The sequence below is a fragment of the Solanum tuberosum genome, unplaced genomic scaffold (assembly GCF_000226075.1).
Source record: "Solanum tuberosum cultivar DM 1-3 516 R44 unplaced genomic scaffold, SolTub_3.0 scf00377, whole genome shotgun sequence".
Classification (NCBI taxonomy): Eukaryota; Viridiplantae; Streptophyta; class Magnoliopsida; order Solanales; family Solanaceae; genus Solanum; species Solanum tuberosum.
In genome coordinates this window covers 291109-308062 of record NW_006239302.1, presented here as the reverse complement: position 1 = coordinate 308062, position 16954 = coordinate 291109, and the positions used below count along the sequence as shown (strand labels likewise).

The 16954-nt window shown below is 31.0% G+C and overlaps 2 protein-coding genes across 2 annotated transcripts in view; one reads left to right on the top strand and one right to left on the bottom strand.

Annotated features, from left to right (window-relative positions):
- The window catches only part of LOC102583684 (uncharacterized), a 7692-nt gene extending 5484 nt beyond the window's left edge, over positions 1–2208 (bottom strand). Inside the window, exons 1-3 of the mRNA XM_006361952.2 lie at positions 2089–2208; positions 1910–2007; positions 1390–1495 (exon numbers count right to left, since the gene is read on the bottom strand). Coding sequence (XP_006362014.1) covers positions 1390–1495; positions 1910–2007; positions 2089–2157 — 273 coding nt within the window. The 5' untranslated portion in view covers positions 2158–2208. The remainder of the gene's footprint in view (positions 1–1389; positions 1496–1909; positions 2008–2088) is intronic.
- Positions 2209–14834: 12626 nt separating this feature from the next.
- On the top strand, positions 14835–16722 carry LOC102593748 (B-box zinc finger protein 20). Its single transcript, XM_006361981.2, has 3 exons — positions 14835–15048; positions 15598–16015; positions 16279–16722. Exons 1-3 carry the CDS (start codon positions 14863–14865, stop codon positions 16284–16286), a joined length of 612 nt encoding a protein of 203 aa, XP_006362043.1. The 5' UTR covers positions 14835–14862; the 3' UTR covers positions 16287–16722.
- Positions 16723–16954: the final 232 nt, after the last annotated feature.

Below are 16954 nucleotides of genomic sequence, written 5' to 3'. Positions count from 1 at the left end.
TTATTTACTTGTAAAGTTGACTTTGATTTTACCTGTTGCTACGGCAACTGTGGAGAGAGCATTTTCGTCAATGAAGCACATAAAAAATGAAGTGCGGAATAGTATTGGTAATCAATATTTAAATGATTGTCTAGTGTGTTACATAGAGCGTGATGTATTTATAAATGTTAGTAATGATGTCATTATCGATCGTTTTCAGAATATGAAAACTCGTCGAGGACAATTGTAAATGAATGTTGAATATTTATAATATTAGTAAATAGTAATATTATTGAAAGTTTTAAATTTGTTAACTTCATGCTTTTAGTGTGGAGTGTGGATTTGTAATATCTTATTATTTATATTTTATTGATTGATTTATGATATATATCGAAAAGGCGAATAATTTAATCAAATATAAAATTAATTTAATCGATAAGTTTATTTGGCACCCCCGGACTCTAAATCCTGGATCCGCCACTGCTCATGGTTGACTACAACATTGCCATGTGCTTTCTGAACTGACAAGATATTGCATGCAATAGAATGTAGGTAGATGAAGAGAAGTGCAAATTAGAAGCTGCTGCAGGTACACAGTAGATTTTCCCTATTAGCTATCTTGCCAACTAATCACCAGTGGTCCCTCGAAATGCTTTAAGTGAATGCAAATCAGAGGCATGTCATATAAGAACTAGCAGAAAGCAACTGTTCTTGTTGTCATCGAGTAATTACTGGACTTACTGCAGTAATATTTTACTAGTATACATCTGATGGTAGAATTACCTTTCTACTTGTGGTCTTATTAGTTACTACTCTAAAGTGAATTATTAGTTCACAGCATTGATGCCAATCCATACCAAATCTGAAACTCACTAAGTTAATTTGACTTAGCTAGGTTTCATGAGGAGATCATTTTAGGAAGTGGACGCAATAGAACGCTTTGATTATCAACCAGCTTTCCTTTTACAAAGTGTGAGATAAACAATTGACTCGTAGTTCAATAAAAGTCTTCCCCCATAAGGGAAGAATTTGAAGTTAAAGGTAAGCATCCGATGTCCTTGAACAATAAAATTGAGAATATAAGTATAAGCAGATGGAATGCAAAACATGTTTGATCTCCAAAATGTGATGCATTACAATAAAGATGAGTAGAATCTAAGATTGAGAACAAGCATAAATGGGCCATGGGAAACCGTGGTTCAAATATCAAGGCAAAATACGTTAGGTGATTGCTTCTCATTTGTCTAAGCCTAAGAGAATAGAGTTGCACATTACATGTACTAATAGAGTAATAGGAGGTAGCGCGTAAGTAGTGGATTAGCCGAGGTGCGTGCAAGTTGGCCCGGCCACCACCAATATAAATATGCCTGTGGGAGAGTCCTTAAGAAAATTGTGAGAAAATCTACTTACTTCCTTATCACTTGCCTCCCTCAGTGTATCTATAAGCCTATCAACCTCCACAGTCTTTTTGAAAGATTCCTCAGCATCTTTACTGACTGCACATATGAAATTTCTCCTGCTTAATATACCCAAACAATTAACTTGATGATCAGTAGGTCAACTAATACGAAATGGAAAAGTAGTTGCACATCACTAATTAATTGTCTTTTCTAGTAGAGTTTTTCTTGGTAGAATTTGAAAAAGGAAACGAGTTTTTAGAGAAACTATTTACGCCACAGAGCCCGATAAAACTATTATACCAAATTATACCCGATTTAACCCATATTTGTGTGTAAGCACCATTTATATACTATTATACACTTTTATAGAAGATTGACACATTATGTTTAATGCTTTTCTCGGGTTAAAATGTTTTATTCTTCATTTCTTGTTCAGAATCCAGAAATACAATATCCCCTTTGTCTCATTTTATAACCACAATTACTTGAGAGTTCTTAAGAGATTTTGAATAAAAGAGATTTTGACAAACCTCTTGCTGAATTGCAGAAAACCCATGAAAGAAACTGGATAATTTGTCTGAAAGTGAATCCCTGCTTGCCCAATTCTCATTGTTCTATGCAAGTAACACTGCATTTAAAGGGAAATAACAATGAATCACGAACAATTAAAAACATAAATATTGGAAGTTGGAAAATGCGAAGAAAGTACCGAATAACGCTGTGAATTTGAAGAGAATAGTCGAATAGCAAGTGGGTTTAGTGTCAAAATAGTTGCCATTTTCGAGCTTGGTTTTGGAACTGTTTTTTTTACGGTGTTTTAAGGAATGGCGGGAGAGAGGCTGAGAGGGAGACACATAGCCAAACGTTACGGTTCTCATCTCGTGATACCGGGCCCACACCCCACTATTATTGGGCTGGGCTGGACAATTATCCGTAACACAGACTAAGTTGGAACTGTAATGGGCTTTTGGTTCTTAACTCATCAAACCCATAACGCCCCACTATTATTGGCCTGGGCTGGCTAAGTTGACTGTAATGGGCTTTTGGTTCTTAACTCATTAAGCCCATAACGCCCCACTATTATTGCCCTAGGCTGGAAAATAATGGGCTTTTGGTTCTTAATTCATAAAGCCCATATCGCCGCACTATTATTGGGCTGGACAAACTGTAATGGGCTTTGGTTCTTAACTCATTAAGCGTCGTGGGCTTTAGAATTCTTGAGCCCACATTACGTTTCCCTTTGATGAGTTTTGCAGATTAGGATATTACTTTTGCCGGTCTTACTTTTTGCCAATTTAAGTGGACGATTTGGACATAAACATTGTGAATTGTGAAAAATAATATCTGTTTTCAAGTCGAAAATAGTATTTGAAGATTAAAATCATGCTAGATATGAATATAAATATAAATTTGAAGTTATTTTTTGAATTTTAGTAAGTGATTTGGAATGAAATAATTTTTTGAAGTTTTTCACGATATGTATATGAATCTAGCTATTGTGAAAACAGCATCACTATCACAGTTTTGAAATGAAATAAAAATGGCTATTGTGGGAGAAAAAAACAGAGATCAAGATTTGAAGAAATAAAATTGAATTAATGAAAAGAAGAAGAGTTTGGATATGCGATTTCATGCTAATTCCGTCTCATGATTTCATATCATGAGATGGAATCCCATATTCTCCAAAAATCATGATATGAGAATTTCATATCATGATTTGAATTTTTTAAATACAAAAAATGATCCACAAGTTTATATTTTGTTAAAACAACTCCACATTTATATTTACTAACCATTTATTTCAAATGTAAATAAAATTTATAATCACATCATTATTTTTTAAAATTTATTATTCTCACCAACATAAATTTTATTATTACTTTAAATTTGATGAACATAAATGATAAAGTAAGAATTGATTTGGTGAATATAAATAAGAATGGAAGGAGTAATACTTTTTTGTTTTTTCATATTAAAAAAATAAAAAATCTCTTTCGGCTACACATGAAAATGTTTAAAGCAATTTAATATGAAAAATGGTGATGTATGTTTGATAATCACTACTTCAATGCACTAAAAATGTGTAATTGCACACAAGTGAAACAAGACATGAACCATTATGATATTGACACACAAGTGTAAATTGTCATAACTTGTGTAGTGTTACATAATTATTTGCGAGAATACCAAAGGAGTGATGAAATATTTATGGTCTATATGAGCATGAAAATATAACAATGTTGGTTCATCTACTCGGTCATATGATCGAGAAATGCAAATTCAACGTGAGGAGATTTTTCATACTATGTAGGGGAATATATTAAAGATTGGTACACTACAATTTGATGAAACCGTTACTTAAATGGAAAACAAATAGCTTTGTAATAATTTATTTTGCGATTTTATAATTTTTTGTTTATTTGGTAAGAATGAATAAACAATTGGGGTTATTTTAATAGTTTCACAACTTATGAGATTCGTATATTTATGAGAAAATGTACAACACAAAATTCAATATCGCATGTCTAAACAATACTTTAATTTCATCTCATGATTTCATATTATGATATCATATCATGATTCCGTATCATGATTTCATAACGCATGGCCAAACAGGCCCTTAATGTTTCTCGAAAAGAATGAACGGTTTTTTTTTTGAAGTTGTTATGTTGTAGATCCTCAAAAGTTGTTTACAGTAGTGAATTACTCTATTGATTGAGCAAATAAGTTATAATCATTTAATTAAAATGCTTTAAAACATGTATCTCGCTTCAATTGTATCCATAATTTATTCCACTAATTAAGGCATTAAGTTACAACATTTAATTCAAAAGTATTTAAATAGCGTATCTCGACCTTATACACCCGACTGATATGCGTATCTGAGTCTTTAAGTCGTGTATCTCGGCCTTATACACCCGACTGATACACGTATCTGACGTATCTCGACATATATATCCAATAGCCGAAAATGATATAGAATATAATATAAAAAACTATCAAAATTCCTAGTAATTAGGATCTAAACTAGTGAAATTTATGTAATTTACACTTATTTATACCACATGGTCTCTTGTTTTTGTATCCAAACCAATAAGTAATCAATAAAGAAACCAAATCCAAAGCAAATAACGTTTGCAAATATTATATTATTAGGGATTTGACACAAGTATCAATTTGGCCCAAAAGCTAATATTCATATTTATCTTTTATCTAATTTTTTCTCAGAATCAAATAGGAGAATTTAGTTGAAATTTGATATATTAAAATAAGTTGAAACAGAAATTGGATTGGGTCATGACCCGCTCAAATTTACTCAGGGCTCGAACTAAAAATCAGATAGGATCATGACCTATTTAATCTCTCTAAAATTATTGAACAAGGCAAAAATATCAAGATATCAAGTGTCAAAAAAAAATATTCCAGTCTTTTATTCTCTTAACATGAAGAAGGATGTGTTCCAAAAAACAAAAAAAACTATTAAGACTGTTTTAAAAAGTTTAAAAAGAGCCTAAAGTTTTTTAAAATACAAAGAGGCTCTCGCGTGTTAGCTAGGTCTAGAATTAGTTTTTTTGAGCAAAAAATTAATAAATAAAAGAAATAAAAATTCCAATTCCTAAAAACAAAAAACTTTTGAGTCTTTTCCATCTAAAAGTAGTAATTTTATTTTATAAAACCTTATTAGGTTTGGATTTGGATTCCTTATTGATATTGGTTTGGGATACCAAAAAACGAAGGGATTATTATGTAGTATAAATAATCGTGATGTATATTGGTAAATCCATCTACACTCGTCTCAAATCAAAGTTAATTACCTCTCGAGGTTTGTATCTTCTAATTTGATTTAATTCCTCGTTTCTTCTGTGTTGGTTGGGTAATTGAGTAGTATATGATTTTCATGTTTCAGAATGTGCATGGGAATGAGAATGAGAATGGATGAAGAGAATTACCAGCAACTTCCTGATAAATTAATATTCTACGTATTGAGTTATTTGCCACTCTCATCATTGTTCAAATTTAGATCTGTTTGCAAGCTATGGAATACTCTGTTTCTTCATCCTCATCTCGCCTTCCTTCATTATCGAAATTCACAATCTGGTTTAAATTTGGATGATCTGTCAGGCACTTTGAAGGAGAGGGAAAGACTTTGGAAGGACATTCAAAACGGGAGAAGAGACGCAGTAGAGTTTAACATTATTACTACGAGTAGTCAAGGCTTATATCTCCAGGAATTTACTAGCATTCATGATTCTTCTATTAAGAGATATCGCATTGAATGCTCTATATTACACCAAAGGCTTGATATACCCAATCCACAAAATCCTAGTTTACGCATCACCTTGGATTTTGTCTTGGATAGCCAAGCTGTCAAGTTGGTTTCTGTTCATCAGCATGGTTATGAAATCCTCTCTCTTGGAATTGGGAGTGATCAAACTACTTACGGTTGGCGAGATGTAAAGCTACCTAACTTATATCATGAAAAGAATAAGAGGAGGAACGAAATTCAGGTTTTCTTTAGAATGGGAGTTGCTTATTGCATTTGGCATATTGATGATTGTACTGATATAGAAATTGATGTTTTGGATATGGTTAATGAGACCTACATTGGTCGTACTAGTCTCTCTAAAGGTTTTTTATTCACCAGCACTAGTCTCATGGATTGGAATGGCCAGCTCTCATTCGTTCGACAGGTAAAAGATGAGCTCCATGTCTTGGTATTAAATGATTACAGAAAGTTGAAATGGGATGAAACAACACGGATCATCAAGCTGAGTTTCTTGAACTTGAAATCGGATAATAAGGAGCTAATGACATTTATCACTTTTGCTAACAATTCTTTATTGTTCTTCGTGAAACCGGACAAGAAAACTTTCTGCGCGTATAACATTAATACGGGAGAGTTAACTACTTCTGTATTGAAAAACTGCATCACTTCTTCTGAAGATGTCATGGATGTGATCGTGATGATGATGTTCTGTGGGGGTGGGGGTGAGGTTTTTTACAGTTAACTTTTTAAATTTTGAGATTTTGCTCGAGTGGTAAAGTCTAAAGTTACATTTTTCATGATTTTTAGCGTTGTACGAAATTATGGGTGTTGAAGTTCTTGTACTAGTTTTTGTTATAAATATTTTTTAATGATGAGCCAACAATAGATATTTATCTCCCTCAGCATTTGATTGTAATTGTTTGCTGGACATTACAGGCCAAGTTATTCCCACTTACAACCCCTGCTGTAAGATATTTATCTTTCCTCATCAACTAACATATGTCCAAGTTAATCTCAAGTGCACCGGAGAGGGTTGGCTGATTTACTTACGTAAAAGACTTCTTTAAGCCCATTTAGTTTCTTTTTTCTTTTCTCCATATTTTAAGGTTGCGGATATAAGTCGTTTGATTGCTAAATTTGACATGAATTATTAGTTTCATCCTGAACTATTAAAAGCCTTAAAGCTCACCTCTTTCATTTTCACCCTTTTTGATCATGTGATATTTGATCAACTTAAGTTAAGATTTTTTTATATAGGTTGATGAAATGTTGAAATTTGAATATGTCACGCTTACCAGAATTGAGAGTTGAAACCATACCCTCTAACTCATTATTCTCCCATGGGTGGTTTATGAAAGTTGGTTCATAGTAGTGAAAGTACGATTGATTTCGTCGATCGAACGAAAACGACTTCTTGCTTTTTTGGCTTTACTATTCTGCTTGTTATTCTATCTTATAACTTATGTAACCTTTAGGCTATTTATTTATCTAATTTACTTTTCTTTATTCTTCCTATTCATTGCAAATATTCTTCCTATTCATTACAAAAAGAATTTCTAACTTATAACTAGTGACAGTCTTTGTTTTGTGTACAAAAAAATATTGAAGAGAAATAGATGCGAAGTATTATATTATGTTTAACGAAAGAGTGAGTTGAGACAAAAAAAAAATTATTCTAAGTCTACATCTTAATCTCTATACAAATGAGAATAATATTATGTTGAAGTAAGGTGTTCTTTTGGTGGAGTTTTGGACTCTTTAATTAATCTGAAGTTGTTTGAGTTGTACAACGTTGTTAGATTGTTTGTATCCTAGAGGGGATAGACCAAGTAATATACTGCTAGATCGGTGTAAATTAAACCGTAATAAACTTGAATCTTCTTAAAAAGAGCAAGATATAAATCCCACAATCTGAATATATATTTATTCATCTTTTAGTGATTTTATTTTCGAAAACGCAGATTCTCTCTATCAAGTAAGTTCTCACAGTTCAACAACTATATATACATAAGAATTATATTACAGGCATTAACATAAAAATATATATTATATTATCAATGTAGTTTAACATGTTAACGTAACATATTAGTTATAATTTTATTTATGGTAGTGATATATATTTTTCATGGTAGTCAGTTACCTGTAAATACACCTTGTTTGGATGGTTGTTACATGTTGTATTGTATTATATCCAGGGGCGGACCTACATGCACCTCGTAACTTCTTTAAAAAAGTTGTATATATATATGTATGGACAGTTGATAAAATGAACATATACTTAATTGTGCACCCTAACAAACAAAAGTTGTTGTGGGTGCACTTGTCAAATGCGCCAACTCGCTGCGCGACTACGCGAGATCGATTCCCGGCGAAGGCAATATTTTTTTAACTTAAAATTCAGCCTTTTCTCTTTAAAAAAAACTTTTTAAAAATTGCTTTTAACAAAACTCGTTTTTGCCACCTCATCTGGCCCCACCCCCTTTCTTAACCACCCTTTTTTTTGTCATCCGGTCTCATTCCTTTCTTAATTGAAGTCCTACTCCTATTATCTCTACGTAAATTGGTAAGTTCTTCTTTATAAGCGTATTTTTTTTGCAATAATTTGTTGTTGATTCTTGTGATTTGAGATGGATAGATTTTTGACGAAAAATAATTCTTCTCAACCAAGTGCTAGTTTTAGAGACAATTCTTCGCGTTTTATAGATGAGTTTGATTTGTAGTAATTTAAACAGGATCCTGGAGAAAGAATATCCATTGATAAATATAGCCTTAGAATACGAGATGAAGTGAGAAGACACTATATTCAACGAGGGCCTTGTTAACCGGATATTAATGATAATGAATATCCTCAAACTAGATTCGGAACGAAAATGCGTCGATTTTGTAAGGCATGGTTTAAGGGTTCATATTCTAGATGGTTGTAGTATGAAGAAATATGTTGTATTTTGCTTATGTTGCTATTTATTTAAAAGGGATAAGGGTCTGAAAAATACCCCAACTTTGGTCGGATTTGTTGTTGTGATACTAAACTTTCATGAGGACCTATTACCTCCCTAGACAATTTAATACCGTATTTTAAACATATATATTTGTCCACGTGGAAATAAAAAATAATACAAAATTATAAATAGTAATATGTCCACGTAGGCACATATATACCTTTAAAATACATTATTAAATAGTTCAGGGGGTAAAAAATACGGTATTAAATATTTAAAATGACTATGTAAAGGAAAATGCAGGTGATTTTTTCACGAAAACTGATTTTAAGACTTGAAATCATAGTTTGGAACGATTCAATTTACATGTTGGTGAAGTAAATAGTGTCCACAATAGGTGTTTCAACAAGATGCTAGATTTTGAAAATCAATCTCAATCCATTCAAGTTACTTTTAATAAGCAATCTGAGAAAACAACAAGTGAGCATCGAATCGTTTAGAGGCTTCTACTAATGTGGCAAGGTTCCTCTTGGGATTTGGATTGTCTTTTCGAGGTCATGATGAAAGTGAGTCTTCAAAAAATAAGGTCTTTTTTTAGGTCTTTTGGAATGGCTTGGAAAAATAATAATGTTATTTTAAAACATGCCCCAAAAAATGCTATGAGTTTTTCAAAGTTCAATAATATTCTTGATAAAAAGTAGATTGTTCTTTTTTTAAAAAATTATAATGTTCAATATTGGTTTAAGTGAAATAAAATAATTAATAAATTCACTATTAAAATTTATTGGGGACTCAAACTTTTGGAGGCCCAAGCAGGCTTTGCTAACGTTACCCTTGTGCCACTCCTAGCCTTACCCTTGAGTCACTCATAGTAGTGCCCCCTATTTGAAGTCACTCCTAGCCTTACCCTTGAGTCACTCTTAGTAGTGCCCCCTATCTTCAAATCCTGGGTTCGCCTCTTATATCATTAGTTCAAATATCATGTTTGTTTTGATTGTTACTTGGAATCATATTGTATCATATTGTTTAAGTGCATTGTTAGGTAACAATACAAAGTCCAATTTTATATAACAATCGATTTGGTATAATCGCGTCTTTACCTTAATATTTTTTATTTTATCTTTACTTATTATTTAATAATCTTATTTTATCATTTATCATACATTTTCATAGCTCTAATATATTTTCCAAAAGCTAATAAGTAGTCACAAAAGATGGAAAATATAACTTTAAATATTATGAATAATTCATAATTAACTATGAATAATTAAGCAATTGTGAAAGAAAATATATACTATATGAATGGTCTATTTTTCTGATTTGAATAATTCAGAAATTAATAGGACCAAAGTATTTTCTAATTAATTCCATTCAAGAGTATACTGTAATATTTTTCTCTTCATCACGATGAGTGGTCTATTTTTCTCTATCTCCATATTTTCTTGATTTAAGAAAAAACCCAGAGATGAGCAAAAAAACGTATGGTTTCAACTTTCTAGTACATTGCGTATGGCCCATAGGCATCACTTTTGATCCTCAAAATCCAGTTCCATGTGAGAAACCATTAGAAATTGAAACTTTAAGGGGTCGTTTGGTTAAAAAATGAATAATGCAGGGATTAGTAATGCAAGGATTAATAATGCAGCGATTAGTAGTGTAGGAATTAGTAATGCAGGGTTTATTTTTATCAAGTGTTTGATTCATTATTTTCAACCCCAACTTGTGTTTGGATTAAAACTCTTTTAAGATCTTCTTTCCAACTATACCCTTGAATTGTTATGTAATTGGGTCAAGGTAGATAATTGCCGGAAAATATTTTTTTTATATGGCGTTCTAACTAGCTATGAGAAGAATAATTTTGTTGTCATGTTTCCAATTTTCTACTTGAATTATTTGAGGATAAATAATTTTCATCTTAATAAATTGATCACTCACAAAATGTCAATTTTCAATTTAAAAAAGATAAACCAACTGCTTTTAAAATTAAAAAGACGGTCAACAATGGTAAAATTGAATAAATCATCTGCATTTACACATAAAAATTGCAAGTTATAGTTTTAATAAGTATGTAATTTTTTAAATTGTTCAAAATACAAATAGTTAGTGATATATTTGCCTTTTAATTAGTAAATGTTAAATAACTCACATTTCAAATTTGTATCGATTTGTATTGGATATATTTAGTAACAAAGAACTCTCTCTAAATAATTTGTAAGCTAATTTATTTAAATAATTTTACTAGTAAAAATATAAAACATAAAATCAAGAAAATGAAAAAATAATTAAAATGATTTGAGGGATATTTTTGTCTTTATATAGACTTATCACATGGTATTATATCCTATGTATTTCTAATACCTCCAAATGGAAGGTATTAGTAATACATCATATAATACCATATAGGATGTATAGCTAATCCATGGATTAGTTATATATAGGCTCAAGTTCCTACCAAACATAGTACTAAATAATACCATACATAATACATGAATTATTTCTTTTAATGCGGCCTACCAAACGACCCTAAAAGCATTAAATTAATTCTTCAACATAATGTCATATCCACCATCATCTAATTTTTAAATATTTATATAGTACAATATTTTTATGATACTTTTGTTTCTTATCTTCTGAGTTCTCATCCAATCAATGAGTTTCAACAAGTTGCATATATACAATTTTTAAATATTTTAAATTTTCCTTCTAAGATGTTCTAAAAATCTCATCCATATCCCAATCCTGGAAAAGTGTAATTTGTCATTTAGTGCTTATTCTTCCCTACCAAGTACTCTTTTTCTATTTTTTTTAATAATAAAAACATAGTATCTTTTTCGAGAATAATAATATTGAATTATTCTTTCTCCAACCTTTCCACCAACTACATGATCAAGATTTAATAATCCAAAATTAACAGCTATAAGAAGGATTTAATAACCAATAATTATTAATGGGCACCAATTATAAGGTGGAAAAACTATTTTTTTTTAATTTGTTCTTAAATGTATATTGTGTTTGGATCGGACATAATTTGAAAGTTGATCTTATTTGATGGATGAATAAAATTTCACATTCATACTCTTTAAGTCTTATTAATACGGATTTTTGAGGAAAAACATTGTGAACTTGGCAAAAGATGCATAATATTATTTCAACTCCTTTATTTTATTAGTCATTTTAGCCCGTAACTAGTATTATTATTAGAGTTAATAATTTGGTAAGGCTAGTATAAATAACATGTGGAACTAGTTTTACTAGTCTTTATTTGTCTAAAAACACTATCTTTACCCCTAACTTTGACATACACATTAAAAAAAAAAACAGGCTATGGATTTTGTTTTTCATGAATAACGGATGATGTAAGTGACATAGAATAAATCTTCAAAATCACAATGCACTAAATCTCTAGATAAACCCAAATTCATAATAATGGATCATATAGAATTTTGTTCAAGATGAAGATATATATTTAAGTGAACGAATGTTCAAGTGCCATTTTAGAAAAGCTTCAAGTGTGAACTAATTAATAATGTAGGGCATTTTACTCTGTAACCATCGAATTTTCATTGGCCAAAGTCATTAAATTTGAAAAGCTTGATTTAGTCGTATTTGGCACAATTGTTCTTTTCTCTCTTTGATGTTTGAATCTTGATATTAGAAAAATGTGCCTCCAACCACAAGAAAGCTTTCAAAAAATGTCACCGGCCTTGTCTTTTACCTTTTCAAACTTCAACTTAAAATACTTATTTGTTTGAACTTTTACATACCTCCAAGTCTCCAACATTGTTCGTCAATGTAATCAATCAGTCAAAATTGGTCATTTATCAACCTTTTAATTTGTAAAATTATCACTGGGGATTAAAATGATCCCTTCGCCTTTTATTAAGGATTTCAGATTTGAACCTTGAATACTAACTGAACCGAAGAAAGTGTTTCTTGTACAATCTTTGACCCAAGAATTTCTTTTCTTGTACTCGATCGACTGATAACTTCTGTTATAACCTCCACAACATAATCTAAATGGATCGAGACCCCAAAATAGGCATCAGACATCGAGTGAAAAATCCAAAATAATAATTCGTTGACTTAAAAAAATAATATAAAAATAGAATATAATAAAAGATTTGAAAGAGAGGCTGGCTAGATAATCTATATAGGGGTAAATAGCACATATTAAGTGTAGCCATATGTTATACAATTATCAGTTCGACATTATTAGGTTTAACCCTAGTAAGATGTGAATTCAAATAGTAGCTGTCAAAGCCAACCAAACACCCACCCACCCCTTTTAATTTTTGCAAGAGAAACTAATTAAAGTGAAAGCAACTGGCTTTGCTTGCCCATAAACTGACATACTTTAGCATTTATACATATTCCATGTCCCCCTATCTATACCAATTATATTTGGAAATATTTATTATTTTGGTACTCTTCCTAAATAATTTGGAAATATCTACACTAATATAAATGGCTTGGTCTTATTACACAAATATTTAACTAGGTAGATCTATCTAACAAAGTAAAATAAATGGCTTAGCTTGTACCAAAATATTTATAAAGATCTACCTTTTACATGTTAATTTCCATTTTCCAATTTCAAAGCTTAAGAGGGTATCACCGTATCGATCAATCAATATCAATAAATGGGATAAAAACAACTTCATCCTATCCCATGCACCAATGCCCCATTTTCACGTCTATGTTCTTATTTTAGTCTTTGTGTTATCTAACTTAGCATTATTAACCTTCAATTATATCAATTGAGTGATTTTAATCCCTCAACTAACAGATCCAAAAAAATTAACAGAGAGTTCACTGCTAAAAGGGGAAATTTGAGTATTTAAAAGTTATTGCTTGAGAAATAGAAAACTTTTAAAAAAAAATTATTTGCTGCATAAACTAGTTCAACCCTAGTTTTGCACACCAAAAAAATCTCGATCTATTTGGTGTGGATGTGCAATGGAATTGCGTTCTAAAAGTGGGTTGAAATCCACTCCATCATGTGAGTACTCTTTTAAGTTGAATAATTCAAAATTTCATGTAATAGACAAAGAAAAATATCTCAACAAATATACCAGAATACTTTGAATTGTTTTTCCTTAATGTTATGCAAATTATTTGTATATGTGAAAATATGATTCCAAATATACTATTTGTAAACTTCAAGCTACCAGAAGAACTCAATTTCAAACACCCTAAGGATCTGTATGGTAACACACCATATTCAACTTTGATTAGAAATAAAAAAAATTGTTAGCATCATCAGAAGCACCACATAAATTCAATGCTCTCAATTATATCTTAGAATCTACACATCTTCAATTTATCTCGAAGAATTCCATTCAATTGTTGTCAGTTTCGACAGCAGTGATAATCTGAACTGAATGTATTATAAAACCAACTCTTCCAACTGATTACAAGTAAAATTGAAGCTTAAGGAAACTTATAAGTATGGTAACAAAAAAATAATTAAAATGAAATACTCGAATTACCTCTTTTAGCAGTGAACTTTCTGTTAAAATCACTCACTTGATATAATTGAAGGTTAATAGTGCTAAGTTAGATAACACAAGGACTAAAATAAGAATATAGCCTTAACACAAGGACTAAAAATGTTGTTTCCCTTGTTTTTTTTAAAAAATATAATAAATGTAATGGTAATGTTTGGATAAGTTTGTGTCCATATATACCGTTTGACCAATGTATCGGAATATTATTATTGAGAATACAATTAAATAATAGAATTATACTTTTTTTAATAACTTAATCTACACACACTTTAATATGATATTTAAGATCATGAGATAGAATCTCACCGCCATTCATTATCAGAAAAGAATTTTTCAAGGCAAATAATTTTGACCGAACGGTCAAATGTATAGGTAGCTCCATGAAAAGGAATAGCTTAAATTTTATTAACTTTGGCTGGAATATTATTGAACCATTGAGTGGTGAGAGTGCGAAAGCTTTTTATAAAGTGTTTTTAAAAAAAATAGGCAACTTGTTTGGTTATTTTGTCTTTACATTTATTTGGACATTATAGAAGCAGTTGTCTTTTATTTCCAGAGCTTTCTCTTTATTCAGTCAATGAAAGAGAAATTTAAATATATTTTCTGAAACTCTTCAGAGACTTTAGGTGTGAGCCCACAACGAATACAACTCCCTTTGTGCCCATAATATTTTGTCTCTTTCCCAAATTTACTCCCTTCTATTCTAAGTTTCTAACTATATATATACATCTCTTTAGGGAAACAGTACAATTATTAAAAAGAAAAAGAAAATGAAGATTCAATGTGATGTTTGTGATAAAGAAGAGGCATCAGTTTATTGTTCAGCAGATGAAGCCACACTTTGCCAAAGCTGTGATTATCAAGTGCATCATGCCAACAAGCTTGCAAGCAAACATCTTCGTTTTTCTCTAATTCATCCTTCTTTCAAAGATTCTCCTCTTTGTGACATTTGCCAGGTACTAATAATATTCCCCACTAGTACGAACTTCGAGTTGATTTTATGAATGATCACTAAATTTAAAATTATTACATCAATCAAAATATCACTTTCTTTGGGGAAGAAAATTGAAATAAGAAAGGTAACTTTTTGAGATAATAACTATTAGTGACTAGTGAGTAACTATCTGAGAAATATACTGTGGTGTAAAATTTTTGCACAACCGACAATTACTATTTTTCTATTGAAAAATATTTTGTGGCTATTCCATAGATATTTTGATTGAATCAGTGGGAAAAGAAAAAAATAGTAATATTATCATATGAAAAAAATTAGGAAGTTTCAGACTAATATAGCTAGTACAAATTTATTTCTCACCATGCATTTCCTCCGGTGAGCTAGTTTGATAGAAAATGAGAGGAAAAATCATGATCTATAACACATATTTCTCACTGAACCTTTGTTTTTAGTAGTGAGTATAAAATATGGGCGGATAGTAAAACTTCTTTAATTTTATGGTGTATAATGTAGAAATTAACATTTATTTCTTATTGTATTTTATTTTTAGGAAAGACGTGCACTGCTATTTTGTAAAGAAGATAGAGCAATTCTTTGCAAAGAATGTGACTTGCCTATACACAAAGCAAATGAACATACAAAGAAACACAACAGATTTCTTCTAAGTGGAGTTCAGCTCTCTTCTGATGTACTTGCTTCTAATTCTAATAACCAAAATTCAATATCCCCAACTGGATCTGCTGCAAGTAATGCTGGTACAAATAATTTTAAAGCACGTAGTGGTAATTTTGGGATGAAGAGTAATTCGATTTCGAGTACTACAGAATCGACACCTAATTATTTTCAAGTTGATTATCATGTACAAGAGGGTTCTGTTTCAACTAGTAGCATATCAGAATATTTGACTGAGACTCTTCCTGGTTGGCATGTTGAAGATTTTCTTGAATATCCCTCTTCTTCTTCATATGGTAAGTGTTTCTTTTTTTTACGGATTTAACTTATATTCACTGACGATAATGATGGTGACACCTTTTGCAGAGGAATGTCACAAGACATCGCTACTTTCTCGTTTTATGTGTATAAAAATGCTACAGACCGACACAACTCGAAATATGGGATTAAATTATTAACGAAAGGGGCATTTTTAGACCAACTGATGACATATTTGACCATTTTTCGAATACAATAAAATGTTCAGAACTTGCAACTAAATGATGCTGTTTGATTGCAGAATTTTGATCAGATACGACCAGCTGTGTAGTTTTTTTTCCACTACAGTAAGTGGGGATACCTCTTAATATCAAATGGAGTACCTGTTCCTCAGATCAACTCTCCATCTACCAAGCAACTCATAAGACAGACTTGGTAATACTAAAGGGCATAATATCTTTTGAGATATTAAGAAAACTGTTATACAAATTGCCATCTGACCTTTTCTTTTGGTTGCTAACTTTGACCAGTTGCTTTGTTTTTGGACATGTAACACATGTTGTAAGTTAAAGCCCCACTGTTCTTTTTTTTGTTATTTGTTTTTTTGCAAGTCAAATCACTTGGACTTGTTGCAATATGTTAATCTGAATGGGAATGGGTTTTAACAGATCTGGGGTACTTTTTGTTTTGCTTTGTGGGAGACCAATCTTTTTGTAATGCTAGTGGGATAGCCTTGTGCCTATTACCCGCTTTGATTATTGAATATGGTATTCCTATTTGTTTCAAGTATTCATTGCCAAATCAATTCTTTATGGGAGATTGATGCAAAGATTATCTGCATTGTTTTTTTATTTTCCTTTTGTTTATAAAATTATCCCACCAGCAGCGTCCAATGGCAAGCAAAGATTTTCAACAGCGATCTTTCTAGGCAATCAATGTCAGTTCAATCATCTATAATCTACACCACGTTAATGCAC